General features: G+C 37.5%; 1 protein-coding gene across 1 annotated transcript in view; it reads left to right on the top strand.

Moving 5' to 3' along the window:
• Positions 1-1347: 1347 nt before the first annotated feature.
• Positions 1348-15099, top strand: part of CAPS2 (calcyphosine 2) — a 28037-nt gene continuing 14285 nt past the window's right edge. Inside the window, exons 1-7 of the mRNA XM_009646273.2 lie at positions 1348-1425; positions 3786-3832; positions 5088-5133; positions 5279-5398; positions 8660-8833; positions 11162-11284; positions 14998-15065. Coding sequence (XP_009644568.2) covers positions 1348-1425; positions 3786-3832; positions 5088-5133; positions 5279-5398; positions 8660-8833; positions 11162-11284; positions 14998-15065 — 656 coding nt within the window. The remainder of the gene's footprint in view (positions 1426-3785; positions 3833-5087; positions 5134-5278; positions 5399-8659; positions 8834-11161; positions 11285-14997; positions 15066-15099) is intronic.

The raw sequence follows: 15099 nt of genomic DNA, 5'->3' as shown, positions 1-15099 counted from the left end.
GCTGCGGCCTGGGCCCTGCCCCGCTGCGCTCCGGGTAAAATGCATCGCTTCCGCGGAGCTGCCCGAGCCCGTCGTGTTTACGTCACCTCTCACAGCGCTGTTCTTCGCGATGAAGTTACTTCAGTGCGCTCACCCTTAAGTGCGGCGACGCTCTCGTCCCCCCGGTGCCTTCAGCTGGGAGGGCGCGGCGTTTCAGGAGGAGCCTCGAGGCCGCGCCACGGCGGCGGCTCCTCGCTCTCGGTGCCCTGGGAGAGGGGGTTCGGCCGGCAGGCTGTCGGCCGGTGAGCGGCTGCGTGGCCCCCTCCGGGCGGGCCCTGCAGCTCTGCCTCTGCCTGGTGAAGGGAAGGCTGCTTGGGAGATAAAACCTGCTCAGTAGGTACAAGTGGGGTCAGCTTTCGCGGCTGGTCATCTGAAAACGGAGCGTCTGATTTCTGGGACGTAAATGGTAGGCTTTGGGTTCGAAACTGGCTGGGTGGAAGGAGAAACCAGCAGAGCAGGAGATCGCATACTGATAAAACATCGCTCAGGAGCTCTCGGAGGCCGGGTGCCTGCCGGGAGGGCCCTTGCGTCTTCCTGAAAACACTTTGTCCCAGGGCATGGTGCAGTTGAGAGGCAGGCAGCGGCTGCAAGTGAAGAGCAAAGAAGGTTGGATGTTACCAACAGGTAGCAAATCAGTAATGCTGAGAAGGTATCAAGAGAAGCATGAGGGAAAGATGGACTTAAGGCAAAGTGGTAAATCTGCACAGGAATCTGGTTAAACATTAGTAAGGAAAGATTGGAATTAGGAGGTGGTGAAAAAGGGCACCCAGCAACATTTCATAAAAATATAGAATCGTTTGGGTTGGAAAAGACCTTTAAGATCATCAAGTCCAACCATTAACCTAACCCTGCCATCCCACCACTAAACCATGTCCCTAAGCACCTCGTCTACCCATCCTTTAAATACCTCCAGGAATGGGGACTCAACCACATCCCTGGGCAGCTTGTTCCAATGCTTGACAACCCTTTCATTGAAAAAATTTTTCCTAATGTCTAAACTAAACCTGCCCTGGTGCAACTTGAGGCCATTTCCTCTTGTCTTTTCATTTGTTACCTGGGAGAAGAGACCAACGCCTACCTGGCTACAACCTTTCAGGTAGTTATGGAGAGTGATAAGGTCTCCCCTCAGTCTCCTTTTTTCCAGGCTAAACAAAGACTGCTGAAGACAATAGCCACATTATTGGTGATAAACACATTCTTTCTAATGCAATAATGTTTATTTACAGGAGTACTTTTGTGAAAAATAAATTTTTTTTTAATAGCTTTTCCTGGTTTTCAGTTTATTCTGAAGGCCATCATTGAATTTGCATGGATTTGGAAGTTAAAGGAGTTGCTGCATCCCCTCGAAGGCAGGCTCAGCTGTCATCAATGGGAAAGAAATGTCAGGTATGTTAATGGAAGGCTCATGGTTGTTTTCCTTATTTTGATGTTTCTACAAATATTTTCATCATACTTTGGAACATTTTTAGTTTCAGGTTATAATATATTCTGTAGCGAAGGAAACTTCCAAAACCTTATTTTTGTCAGAAAGTGAGAGTTTAGTATGACAGCTTCATGAAGGAGAGAATTTCCAATAAAAACAGCTGTCCTAAAATAACTGATGTTCTGGGTACTTAGCTAGGATGTGGAGAACTTGGGAACAAACTTACAATTCAGTGCGACGAAGGCTTGAACCTGTTCTGTGGGCTGTCGCAGGCTGTTGGTGAAGCTGGTAACAGGTGGGCCTATGTTTTTGTTTTGCAAGACAGGACGAAAGTAAAGCAACTCCCAAAACATAATTTCGAAAGCCATGATTTCAGATTGATGTGTAAAATGAATCTCAGTGCTCTGTGTTCATTATGAAGGGGAATTCTGTTTTCCAGGTATTCCTAATAGTCTATGTTTTGAGATAAGTTAGGTGTGCAACCCTCACAAGATCACTGCAGCAGAAACTTGCAGGCTAACTTTTGAAAGCCTGATTAGTAAAAATACGGTTTTGGATTCTGAGGGCCATTGTTTCTATTATACCTAAGGTAAGTATTTTTAATAGCAGTTGATTTTTCTCACAGATACTGTGGACTTTATGCCCATGATGTAAAGTTAATTGCTAATCTTCCCTCAGCCCCCAAGTGCCATTTAACTTCCTTATTTGTTGGATGACTGCATGAGGAATTCTGGGAGTTTGCCAAGTTGCTGTTTTCCTTTTTTTGTTTGATTTGGAATGAAAAAGGACTTTTTGTAAAAATGGTATCATATCAATTTTATAAAGTTACCTTTAGCCAGTCTTTTGAGAATGAAATGCCTGTATACAGCAAGAGCATTTGGGGCATTAGTGTAGGTTGTATGAGAAAAGAAATATCCGTTTTTCTCTAATCTCTCAACCCTGTTTTCCTCCTCTTTTTCATGCCCCTCAGTTTCTAAATTTAGACTCCCTAGTCCATCTGATTCTTGGTGGCTTGCAAAAATAAAACACAGATTAAAATTAGGTTGAAACAATGTGCTTCACCCTGTAAATACGGACAGTCTTCAGGATGATTTTTGTTTGCTTTCTTTCTGATTCGATGACTTCTGGAAAAGGAATTGTGTTAAGACGTTACCATTTAGAATGTGGTATGTTCTTTATCTTACCGCAGTTGAAATGGTACGGAAAAATTATGTACTTGTGATTTAATGCATGACATTTAGTCTTCAGAATAAGACTGAATTGTGTTAACTTTTTTTTCATATTTGACCACAAGGTGGTGGTGTTTATTATGTACAACCTTCCTGGAGACAAACTTTTTCTAAACCTGAGTAGCCTTTTTTGAAGGCACTAGAGGGTAGTGTTGCTGAACTGTGAACTTTTTCAGGAGGAGGCTGCAAGGGTGTGCAGCAGGAAGAGGGTTAGAGTTTTGTGACTGCTCTCAAGTCATGAAAGGTGTTAGGGCACCACTGAAATAGGATGTCTGCTGAGTTCAGACTGTGATGCTGAGATCTCTGAGCTGAAGAGTGTGAAAACAAAGATGCTGGCCCTGGTTCAGTACATCCCTCAACCACAGTTTTTTCCAGTCTGGGAGGCCAGTTGGGGGAATTGTTACTCATGTGCTTGCCCCAGTCAAACTGTCTTCCTTGGGGATTTGCTGTTGGCTGTTTTCAGAAAGCTGCAGTGGGGTAGATGGAGCTTTGGCTCTAGTCTTTTCTTCTTGCTATGTTCTTGCTCAGTTGAGTTTGAAGATCTGTGTGGTACACAGCCATGCAAAATAAACAGTGTGAGTGCACAAGCTGCCTAATCATCATCATGTGCTGCTATACTAAAGCTGAGATGATACAGTTACATCAAATATCAGGGCTTCTTTGGGGTCTGAGCTAGCTCCATGTGAGCCAGTTGGCTGTCGCTATTGTGGTTTTGGTTTAAGGGTTGGCTGAGAGGTTGGTTCCCAACAAACAAGGACCACGTGACCTAAACCCTTGTGACAGTGATTGAACAAAGTCTCAGGAACAGGGATTATTTTTAATGCGTTATTAAAGCTGACATGAATACTGTCTGGATTCCTAGTGGCTGGAAGTCTGTTATGATGAATATTGAGTCTTTTAGTCTCATGATCTGTAAAAATCAACTTTCAGTTGAAAGTTTTTGGTTTGTCCTTTTGTTAGTAGCATCTCAGTCAAATATGTCAGACGGATACTTTGGGGCATTGATTTTAAATATTCCAGGGGAAGTTGAAGGAGAGAACTGTGTATTTTAATCCTGATCCCTGTAGGTATGTAATAAAGTGTCATTCTTCTAGGGCTGGAGACCAGATACACAAGCTACTCACGGTCCTCGCCCACCAGAGTAAGTCTGCTTCTGTTTCTGATCCATTTGTGTAATTGTGCATTATTAACACAATACATTTGCATTTGTATTGGTATGCAACTCGGTGTTCCATTAAATTTATCCTCATAGGTTTGTTTTCTATGATTTATATTTAGAGTAGAATTTTTGATGCATTATTTACATCAGAATTAAGTTGATTTACATTTGGTTGAGCTTAATGGTAGAGTTTTACTCAGTGCTTTCATATTTATACCTAGTCTTTCTTGAGTATTTTTAATATAATAGTCTCCAAAAGGGGTAAAACTTTTTTGTTTGTTTTAAGTATTAGCCTTTTTTGCAGGTGTTACAGTAAAAATTACAGAGAAACTGCTGTGAAGGGTTGTTACAAGCAAAGGGAAATTCTGTACAGTGCCTATAAAATTTAAAACCTTATAGTGACTTCAGCAGATAAGCAACATCTGCTATTCCAAGCATCCTGTTTGATGGTTTAGGTTTTTTCTTTTACTGAAATACCTTACAGCCAATGTATCTCTCTACATTATTTTACAAGTATGTGTGACTGTGGCCTTGGATTGTTCCTACTGAAGTCAAAGAACTTCAATTTCTGTGTACCGTCAGTCATTCTCTAATAAAAAAAAAGACTGGAAATGAAAGAGCTCTCTTATTCCAAGAAGTAATCTTGTTACAATTCCAGAGTATACCTGGAATAAAGGCAGAAGACACAGAGATGCTTTGATGAATTGGGAGATGTTTTAATTTCTTTAGCACAGTGGAAGCCAACTATACTTCAATATTTCATTCTGCTTAATCTCTTCCAAAAAGTTTGGAAGGTTTGCATCACAAGGAGCTGTCGCTTCCCTGTTGCCTCTCTGGTGACTGATTATAGAGGGATATTGCTGCAGACCTGCTGTGGAAGACAGGAATAAAGGATCCCTGATTTATGATCTTGTTGCAGCAGCTCCTGTTGGTGAGTGAAGAGAAGCCAGGATGGCCATGCTGGGAGTGAGGAATGGCCTTGCAGGGGCCTTTTTCGGCTGCCCAGGGTAGTATGCATCTGGGGAAGAGGAAAAGCTCACTGGCAAGTTCCTGAGCTGAAGCAAGAGGGGCTAATAGGGATTTGCCAAGTAGGCCATCTCCAGTTCTAGTGGCACTGCTCATAGCAGGGCAATTTTTGTGAAGGAGCTAATAATAATAACTAACAGGCAATTTGTTTTTGCTGTAATTGGAAAGTAAGAGAACGTATTGCTATTAAAATTGTTTTAACTTCCTGCAGGGTGCCATGCCTAGATCTAGGGAGGCTGGGAGATTCTGATGAAGAGGTAATTATAAATTAATTCTGTCCTGAATAGTTTTTAGAATTCATGTGTTGCAGGAGTTTATAAAAATATCACCCTCACTGTTGAATATAAAACAATTAGGATTGCTTGTCCTTTTTTTTTGTTTGTTTGTTTTCTGTAATTTTAGGATGGGGACTCTTACATACCATACAGCGGAAGTTATCCTCATACATGCCCTCTAGATTCATCTTCAGATTGGAGAACGTCATTACAAACACCATATGCACAGCATCATCAGGCTCAGCAGGTCAGTCTGTCACTACAGACATCTTTAAAATATGCCCCTTTAGCAGTAATTTATAAGAGCATACTTAGCTTTAATATACAAGTTCTCTTTATTTCTTTTGGTTACTCAAAGTGCTTTTGGTGCCAAATATTTTTGGCAAAGTACTTTTTACTGAAAAACCTCTAGAATATTTAAAAAATCCGATTTTCTTAAATACCTTAGCTTTTCTTTGTTGGTTGATACACTTGTCCGTTTCATTGTACTTGTTTTTGAAGAGATATATTAATAGCTGGCTTTATTAACAATTTGTCAAAGCAGCTGAAAAATGTTATACTTTTCAGGTAGCATGTAACTTTGGTTTATCTTTCTAAACAAAGAGGAAATTACAAAAATAATAAAGATAAGATCAATAGTAGTTGGTAAGCATCTGATTGAAGAAAAACAACAAGTTTACAAACAGTAAGTATTATTTGTATGGACGAATTTACCTTGTTGGTAAGCATCTGATTGAAGAAAAACAAGTTTACAAACAGTAAGTATTATTTGTATGGACGAATAGTTACCTTTGGTGGAAAGGAGACTTTTGGAGTTACATGCAGCCATTTCATAGGGTTTTTCTTAAGTCTCTTGTCTTTAAAACAGAACTGTGATGTTAACTTTGGAATTATGTTCAATTTGTCAGAGCACTTCTCTTGTAAAATTTCCTGATCATGTATCAGCATTTTCTTTTTTCCTGGGTGACTAAGAAACTAAAATACTACTAATCTTAGGAGCTTTATAAGGAAAATCAGTAGTCCAGATGCTAACATTCTGGTTTATAGTACAGCACTGTTTGGGATTCATTCTTAAACTTGTTATAGAGGATATTTGATTGAACTACTCAGTTACTACAATTGTTCCCTGAGTGCAGGAAAAATTTTCCTTTGAACTTTTATATCTGAATTAAATTTGAAAAAATGAATGTTACATTTTTTTATTTGATCATTGGTACATATTTAATTTCTCTTTTCCTTTAGTTTAAACAGGTGTCTAGAAAACCTTGTCAGAAGAAAATAGAGGTAAAGTAGCTGAAAAAATATACATTGATACAATAACTTTGGCAACTCAGAAGCAGAGTACTATAGTATATGGTCTGAAAATGTAGTATGTTTTAACTTCTTTTGTGTGACAGCAACTAGCTTATTGCAGAGACTATTTTTAACTTGCTGTCATTCCATCAGTATTTTGAGTGTTTCAAATGTGATAATTAAAGGGAAAATGCTGAAGTACTGCAAACAGTAGTCTTCTGTTTGTAGTCCCTATATATTTGAGGGAAGATGTCTGGAGCTTTAACCTAATACAAGAATGCTACCTACGTGATTATTTTCTGTCATAATCATACACCATATCATAATCTTGGTAAAAAGCTTGCTAGTAGTAGTACGTTTTTATTTGGTTAGGGTGCAGGAAATATCCTAACTTATTAATGTTATATCTTTTTGGCAGAATTGGAAAATACTGTTTAAAAATCCATTATTTCAAGAATATTTAATTTATGTAAACCTAAGAAATACTCTAGTGAGTGTGTTTCAAGCAGAAATATAGCTAGAGCGAAAACCAATTAATTAACTTGTACATAACCTGTGCCTCTTGAAACGTTTAATATAGTGACTGGTACGGCAGGATGCCAAATTGGCTGGAGCTCAAGGTGAATCTGCCAAGATCATAATTCTGTATGCTTCCCTATATAACCAAATGGTTTCTCAACTTGGGGGGAAAGAAACTGCATTTAAATAAAAACTGAAATAGTTAAGGTTTTTTTAAAATAATGAACTAAGAATGTGCTACTCCTCAGAATAGCTATGCGCCCAACACAGGTATTTATGCATGTGTTAAGATGTATTGGTAAATATGTAACTACAGATAGGTTATTTTCCTCTGTGCTGTATTGTAAGTGTGCAGTGCAAACATACTTGAATCGCTGTACTCTTTTTAGGTTTGGATGCCTGTAATTTCACCACTTGCTTTACCTTTTTCAATATGAAGTTCATTCATATAATTCTGTCTGGCTGCAGGAAGGCTAATGGAGGGTTGGTATGGCTTTGTCTGCCAGGGTCTGTCTTCCTTTCTGCTCTGCTTTCCTTTATCTCTTGTTGCTTCCTTTCTGCCTTCATTATGTCTTAAATACTGGTGCACTGAATGCACAGGAATGTATCTTCTGTTCACTTACCCTCTCTTGCTCTCCCTCTCTCACTTTTTTTGCCTGACTTCCCTTCCCCTCCCCCCCTTTTCTTTTTTGTGGAGAAGATTTTCAAGCACTTCTAAAATATTTTCAAGTATTCCTCTGAGCGGCTTTTATTTCTGCATTGCTTGCTTCTGGGGTCCTGACTGAGCATTCCTTTAGCAAGATATATTCCAGCTTCTTCAATAACAGACTGTGTAAGTAAATCTTCCCAGAACATGTCACTTTTGGAAGAATAATTTAAATATTAAATATATAAATATATATTAAATACAGTCTTATCTTAAGGAATTAACCAGTGAAGGGATGTGGGTCCTCTTTTTGAAAAAGAAAGCTGCCCTTTCAAGAACATAAATCTTTTGGGGTTTGAGAAATGGTTTTCTAGAACAGGACTATTACACTGGTGTTGCGAGACCAGATGTGTCAAGTGGAGATTCTAGATAAGGCTGTGTTAGTTTTGTTAGCGTTGAAGGTATATCAGTTAAACATTGAAGGTGTTAGTTATTCAGGGAGACAAAAAAGAATGGAATCTTGGCTTTCTGTCATTGCTGCTGTTTCTACTGATCCAGCCTCCATTGTGTAGAGCAATGAAATGGACGTAAAGTTAGGAAGGTACTTAGATGGCTTCACAGCCTTTTCAGCTGATGTTCTAGGGAAGGAAGTCCCAGTACTAATACTCATCTGCCATGTAAGAATATTAAATCTTCTGATTTAAAAAATCCATTAGCCCATTTTGAGCCATCCAAAGTCAAATGTCAGAATTCCTATTTTAGTGATCTGTAACATTACCTTACAGGACAGAACCACTGAATCTTGGCTTCTCTCTTTAAAAGTGATGTAAAACCATTTGGCTATGTACTTTTTTGATTAAAAAATTGCAGAATATGAAGAACTCAACGAAAATTAAGCCTGAATATGCAGTCTTATTTGATTTTTTTTTTCTTAATGTGAAGCATAGTGTCAAGAAGTTTCAGAAATTATACTGCATGGGAATTATAATAATGCTGTTCTCATTCAATAGATCAACCAGAGGCTTTTATATTGATTACTTTTTGCTTTAGCATTCTGTTTTGGAGCAGAAGACAATACCAGAGAATCTGCCATCCCCAACAGATGGATATAAACTGAAGTATCGTCAGTATGAAGCAGATTTGAAGGAAGAATATAGGCAGTATTCTCAGAGAATTGCAGAAAAGAAAAAAGACCACTTCCAGCATCCAGAAGCTTCAATAAAGGTAGCTGGCAAAGGAGTAATTGCATTTTTAAATAGCCAATGTATGCTGGTATTTCATGATGATGCTTGTAGAGGTTTGCATGTGTATGTAATTAATTTCTTCCATGTTTTTATCGTAAAGAAATAAACCCAAGTGTGATTCCAGCATCTGATGTTGAGTAGGAAATAAAATATAGGAAGCTTGTTTCAGTCGTTCCAGAGCAAAAAACAGTAGTGCTCTGAGATTCTAAGTATGCTTGTATGATCTGGTACGAAGTGTAATACTTGCCTTCATAGTGCAACTCTAGCCTGAGCATGAATATTAGCATGATTGATAGGGAAGAGTTTGCAGCCTAAGAAGATGCGAGACAGTGGGAAGATCGTAGTAAAATGTTATTTCCAAACACAGAAATGCATTCCAGCTTTTTTATTTTTTAAATATAGAAGCATATTAATTATTATTCTATTCAATTTTGACTGTATATAGGACTTAAAAAAGGAGAAGTGAAAGATGTACTCTGTACCTTAGAGAACTATTAACGTTGAAAATGGAAGGCAATATGGGATTAAAATAATGAAAGATGTTATCTGTACTTTTTGCTTTGATGTTGTATAAGATCCAGTACAGTTGGACTGCAAAGTTGGACTGCAAGCTGTATTAATTCTGCTAGGTTTCTTTTGTGTTTTTAAATTAAAACTAAGATGCAAACAAGGGAACATCAGTGGAGAGAAGCTGGAAAACAAAGGGGTAAAAAACCCCAACTTTCCTCTTGTTCTGGAAGAGATATTGGGGAAGGGTGGTTACATCATTGTAGCTGTAAGAAAACAGGAGACAAAAGTAAGCAACAGCTGTCAGGACTGGTCGAATGCTAGGCTGTGCTGAGGGTAGATGACCGTTTAAGAATCTTAATGAAAAGTTAAGTATGCAGATGTTGAGGGAACATATTGTGCTCATTGCTTTTCAGAGAAAAGGTTTGTGATGAATAACAATGAGTTTACTGATTTTACTTGCTTAATGTTCAGGAGAATGAAAAGGGAAGGTCTTACATAAGACAAAGGTTATGTTTCACATATTGTTTTACACGTATTGTGGATAGTTTTAAAGGGGCTTTCTCCTCTTATACTCACACTTCTAGTGTTCAGATAAAACTTGGAGAACACGCAAGTACCTATAAGTAAACATTCTGTGACTAAAAGAGTTGAGTGAAAAAACATTTCTGTTATTTTGTTAAGTTTAGTTTTATGTTTGGTGGCAGTTAAGATTGTGAGTTCTGGGGATTTGTTGTAGTATTACGTTTTTTTTTAATGATTCTACTCTTATGTATCAGTCTGACACCATTATGTCATCTGCTTTCCAAGGAGTAACTCTTTTATGCTGTACTGCAAGCCTATCAAAAGGGTATTTACAGGAGCAGCCAAGTTAATGCAAAACTGAAGAAATAGGTGGCAAGTGCATACTGGGAGAGAAAAAGCAGGACTAGCTTATTCTGGTGATTTTGGGTTCAGAAAGATTCTTGCTAAGCACTAAAAGCCACGTGTGTCAGCTCTTATGACAGATTTTAATATAATGTCTAGCAGAACAGTTTCTGTGTTAGATATTATCACTTCCTGATTAAATTAATAAATCAAAACCTCTTTAGATTTCAAGATATTTATTATTTTATCTGATTAGTGGAACTTGTAATAACTTTTATTCTCCAAAACGAAGCTGCTCCTAGAGGAGCATAGCTAGCAAACCTACTCTTTTGATTTCTTTCCCATGTTTCCTCCTTCCTGACTTCTGGAAACACAGTCTTTGTCAGTTTTCGTATATCTTTATTTCTTTATATATAGGTGGTATTTCCATAATACCTCCGACTGCTTGACAAGTCCATTAGACCCAGTTCAGCAGTATGCTTTGGCTTTTCCCTGTCTACACTGTATTTAACTTCTTTGGTCAAAAAGCAGCATCTCTGCAATGGTGAACTTTGAGCTATATACATAATGGCAAATCTGCTGCTTTCTCTTGGCTGTTCTTGAGCAGAACAGAGAAAGGATGAGCTCTTGTCTTCTTCAGAGAGGTGCTGATACTTTACAAAGCTTGTAGGAACACAGCATTTTTGAGATTTTTGGTTTTTTATTTCAATATGGTTGAAAGCTGGTAAGTGTTCAAAAGGTATAAGGACAGCTAGGCTTAAAAACATTCTTTACTTTTTCTAATTAGCATGATGTGAAAGAAGCAGACACTTTAAAAAATAAAGAAGAAAGAAAGAAATACTTTTAAATAAATTGTTGAGGAAAATGTGTGGGGGGGTTGTTTTTCTTACAATTGATTACATTTGATTTATGAAAATAATGTGGTGTTGTATAGGGTACACAGCTTCAAGATAGACATAATGATGATCTTACAGCTCTTGATGAGAAAGCTCTCCTGCAACAGTGCTACGCAAGCAAGCCCTATAATATACAGCACAGTATAAGGAAATCAGAAGCTGTAAGTATTTTGGCTGATATTGTACTGTTAACTATCTGGACTCATAGAATGACTTCCCAGATGTTCAACAGAAGTTAGACCTTTGAAGATTTGGTCATAGTATGTAATTGCACCCATTCAAGTCATGGGAGTTTAAACATTTGCTTCAAGGAGACATGAACTGAACAATCCAGTGAGCAACTTTTTAATATTATCTGCAATGCTTGTATTTTATGCAGTATTGTATATAAATTAGAATACAAATTATGAATAATAAATACAAATCTATACATACAACTCAGAATAACTGAGTGACTTGTGTGAACCTGAGTACAGTGTTATATTTCCTCTGGTCTGTAGCTTGTACCTCAGCCTGTATTCCATGATCCATGCATTCCATGATTCCATCAGCTCTTACTCTGACTTGTTTCTGGAGTAATCAGGCTGTTTTCCCTCATTAACTCTTGAAATGGAGTATATGAGAACTGGCTTTGTAAGCTGCATGGGCTCTGCTGTGGGTATTGGATTGGGTCAGCCACAGCTTTGGCTGAGTCTTCAAGCTTGGATAAAGCTTCTACAGCATCTCTAGGCAATGTTGTCCTGTGATACACTACTCACCTTGTGAAGAAGTTCTTCCTAATATCCATTCCAAACCTCCCAAGACTCAGTTTGTAACCTTGGCCTCCTGTTATACTGTTGCCCACTGTCAAAAAAAGTTCAGTTCTATCTTTGTAACTTACCTTTAGTTGTAGGATGTTTTCAGAATGCCTCCTAGCTGCTGCTTCTGCAAACTAAACAAACCCAAGTTCCCTTAGCCTCTCCTTTCAGTTGCTTTGGCTCTGATCCTCTGTTAGATCTTTTCCAAATTCCTCTCATCCCTATTGATCTTGGGAAGGAGGGAGACCCAAAAACTGAAAACAAGTATGTCCTCGCTAGCATGTGAAGGAAATTAAATAGTAGAGGGGAATTAAAACTTTTCTTATATGGACGTACACAGTATGTTTCTTTAATTTCATATATAGACATGATTTATACTCTTTTTTTAGGATTGAACAATAGGAGTCTTGCCCATCTAAGCCTTGAATTTAGGTTTATTCACAATGAACCTTGAGATTTGATATTGCATGATTCAGTATTTGCATATGCAGAGCGATGACTTTCAAAACTGGTTTTTGAAGGAATTGTTGAACAGAGTTAGAATGCTAATTTTCTGATGGAATAGTAAGCCATGAGAAATGTTACAAGGTTGTAAAAGTAAATAATAATTTTAATTTATTTTGTTTGCTTATCACTATGCGCTGAATTTTGCATCATTGCAAACATTTATTTGATTTCTAGTCTCATCAAAGTGAATGTGGGTGTTGCACTACTGAGGTTGCTATTCATTTTCATGATAAGAAAATCTTTTCAGAAAGTACTTTTATGAAGAACTTGAAAAACTTCCTATTTGGTTTTTTAGAATCGATACAAAAATCTATACTATAGGGTGAAGATAATGGAAAAAAGTTTTGAAGTATCATTAGAATAACTACTTAGTGCTAAATCAAATAAGCTGAAAACACCAAAAAAAGGAGCAGTGCAGGACCACAAAATGACAGGTACCCTGCAGCTGGTATGCTTTAAAAGGAAGCCAGGAGGCATCTGAGCAAGGTGTCATGGGGACCTTTGGAAGCACTTTTGTTACTGATTACCACTCATGGTTTCACAGGCTGGCTGTCTCTTTCTAGGAGTATCTCTTAGGTTCTGATAGTGGTAGCAATAGTGGAAAAAATGGGAAGTAGTAACTTCCAATTTTTATTATTATATTATAGTAATTCCATTGGGTATACACTGCTTCAGTTGTAGGCATTTAATTTTAAGGTGTTTTAAAAATTTGCTTAAGAATACAAAATGTTAAGATTTCCTTTTACCGTAATCCTTACCAAAACCTCTAACGTTAAAGTAGAATTTATCTCAATTTTTCTGTAGTTTGAGATGAAAGTTCCCTTTGCAAGACATTATAGTATGTGTGATTACCAATAGATGCTATATATAATAAAATCAGGGTTTTTTTGAAGAAGGTTGGTTTTGTCTGAATAATCATAATTTGTGAACAAGAGTTACAACTTTTTAAACAGTGAGAGCTGCTGCAAGTTCAATGTTTGCCTTGGCAATTTTGTAAATTCATAGTAGAGCTTTTGTCTCAGTAGTTTTGTAAGTTCAGAGCAGAGCTTTTGTCTAAGAGCTGAATGGAAGATGTTCCATGGAAGAGTACATATAGTGACCTAGTATTCAACTGAAATTCAAGGTGTAAGGTTTCTTTTTTAAAATCAGGTTCTTTTCCGCCTGCTAGCTGGTTTGGCTCTGCAAGCCAGGGTCCTTGGAATACGTTGTGTTTTAACAAACACTGCCCTGTATTATCTCCTCCTTTACATAATGCCTTTCAATACATCTGTTGCGACAGTTAACGGGCAAATATTCAATAACTTGGAATAAAGCACCTCTAGTTCTGATTGGTGCAAAAATGAAATATGAAAGCAAACTAAAAAGCCTGCTATCTTCTATAATTCAGGAATTTTTTAAGGCTTAAAATCAGTTTGGAATAAACACCAGCTGGTCCTGTTGTTATTTATGTGGGGTTTTTTGGTGGTTTTGGGATTTTGTTGGTTTTTTTGGTTTGTTTTTTTTTTTTTTTGCTAGTGCCAATTAGTAATTACTTGAAGTTTGTGAATTATACCCATTATCATCTCTGTGGAACTAGGGATTATCCCTTACAGTTACCTGGTGTCTGGGAACCAACTTCCGGTTCTTTCTTCAGCTGTGGGAAGGCTTGATCTATCTAGAATGTGGTTTACACACAAGAACTGTGTGGAAAAAATAAGCAATCAGAAAAACATCTTAATTCTTCAGTTTCAAAATACCTACAGAATTGTCCTAAAGGTTGCATAACCCCCCTCAGTAACAGTAATCTTTGTTTTCTTATATTAAAAAAAAAAATTAGGAGAAAAAAGCCAAATCTTAGTGCAGTGAAGAAGTTTGGAAATCTGGAAGATAAAACGAAGAGAGATGCTGGGGCCTGGTTGTTGCCAATGGCCTCCATGCTGTCTTGGGACATCCTCTTGTGCATTGGTTTCTCTTTTTGTGAAACAAATGACAATCAACGTCTAAGCACTTTACAGTGAACGGCACAAGGTTATGCTTCAGTGTTACTCTAACAAAAATAATAAGATGATCATGTTAAATCCCCTTCCCGCTTTGGATGCTCTTTCCTGAAAGGTTTTTCAGATTGGACTGTCTCAGCAGAAAATTATTGTGGCATGCAGCAAATAAAAATTGTGCACTGAGACTAAATCTTAAAAGAATTTTTTTGACTAAATATTGCTGGAGGTAAAGTTTCATTCTATGAGTTGGAATCTGTGTCAACTGTGAAACCTGGAACAGTGTGAGTTTCCTCAGGCTCTATTGTACTTACAGAATTTATTGGAAACAGTACAGAGATAAGGATACTGTCTGTCAACAGAAATACTGGAGTTCTCATATTTATTGACAACTAATATGCATAGAGTGTGTAGCAGAGAATATTATTTGCCTATTTGTTATGCAAATAGAACTCTATTCTAAAAGATGGAAAGTAAAAGATTAATTGTGACATTCGTAAGATTGTGACCTCTGAATGCTATCTTAAAGGGTAAATTATTATTTGAAGTGTCTGGTGTTATATATTTAATTTTCTCTCAGTCACTTTTTCATTGCAGGAGGATGTTGCTGCAGAGAGGAAAAAACAGACTGTAGTAGAACAAGTGATGTTGGATCAGTTATCAAGGTAAGTGAATTTACAATGCAAAATTTCAGTTTTC

The sequence above is a fragment of the Egretta garzetta genome, unplaced genomic scaffold (assembly GCF_000687185.1).
Source record: "Egretta garzetta isolate BGI_Z169 unplaced genomic scaffold, ASM68718v1 scaffold68, whole genome shotgun sequence".
Lineage (NCBI taxonomy): Eukaryota > Metazoa > Chordata > Aves > Pelecaniformes > Ardeidae > Egretta > Egretta garzetta.
This window is presented reverse-complemented; position numbering and strand designations above follow the sequence as displayed.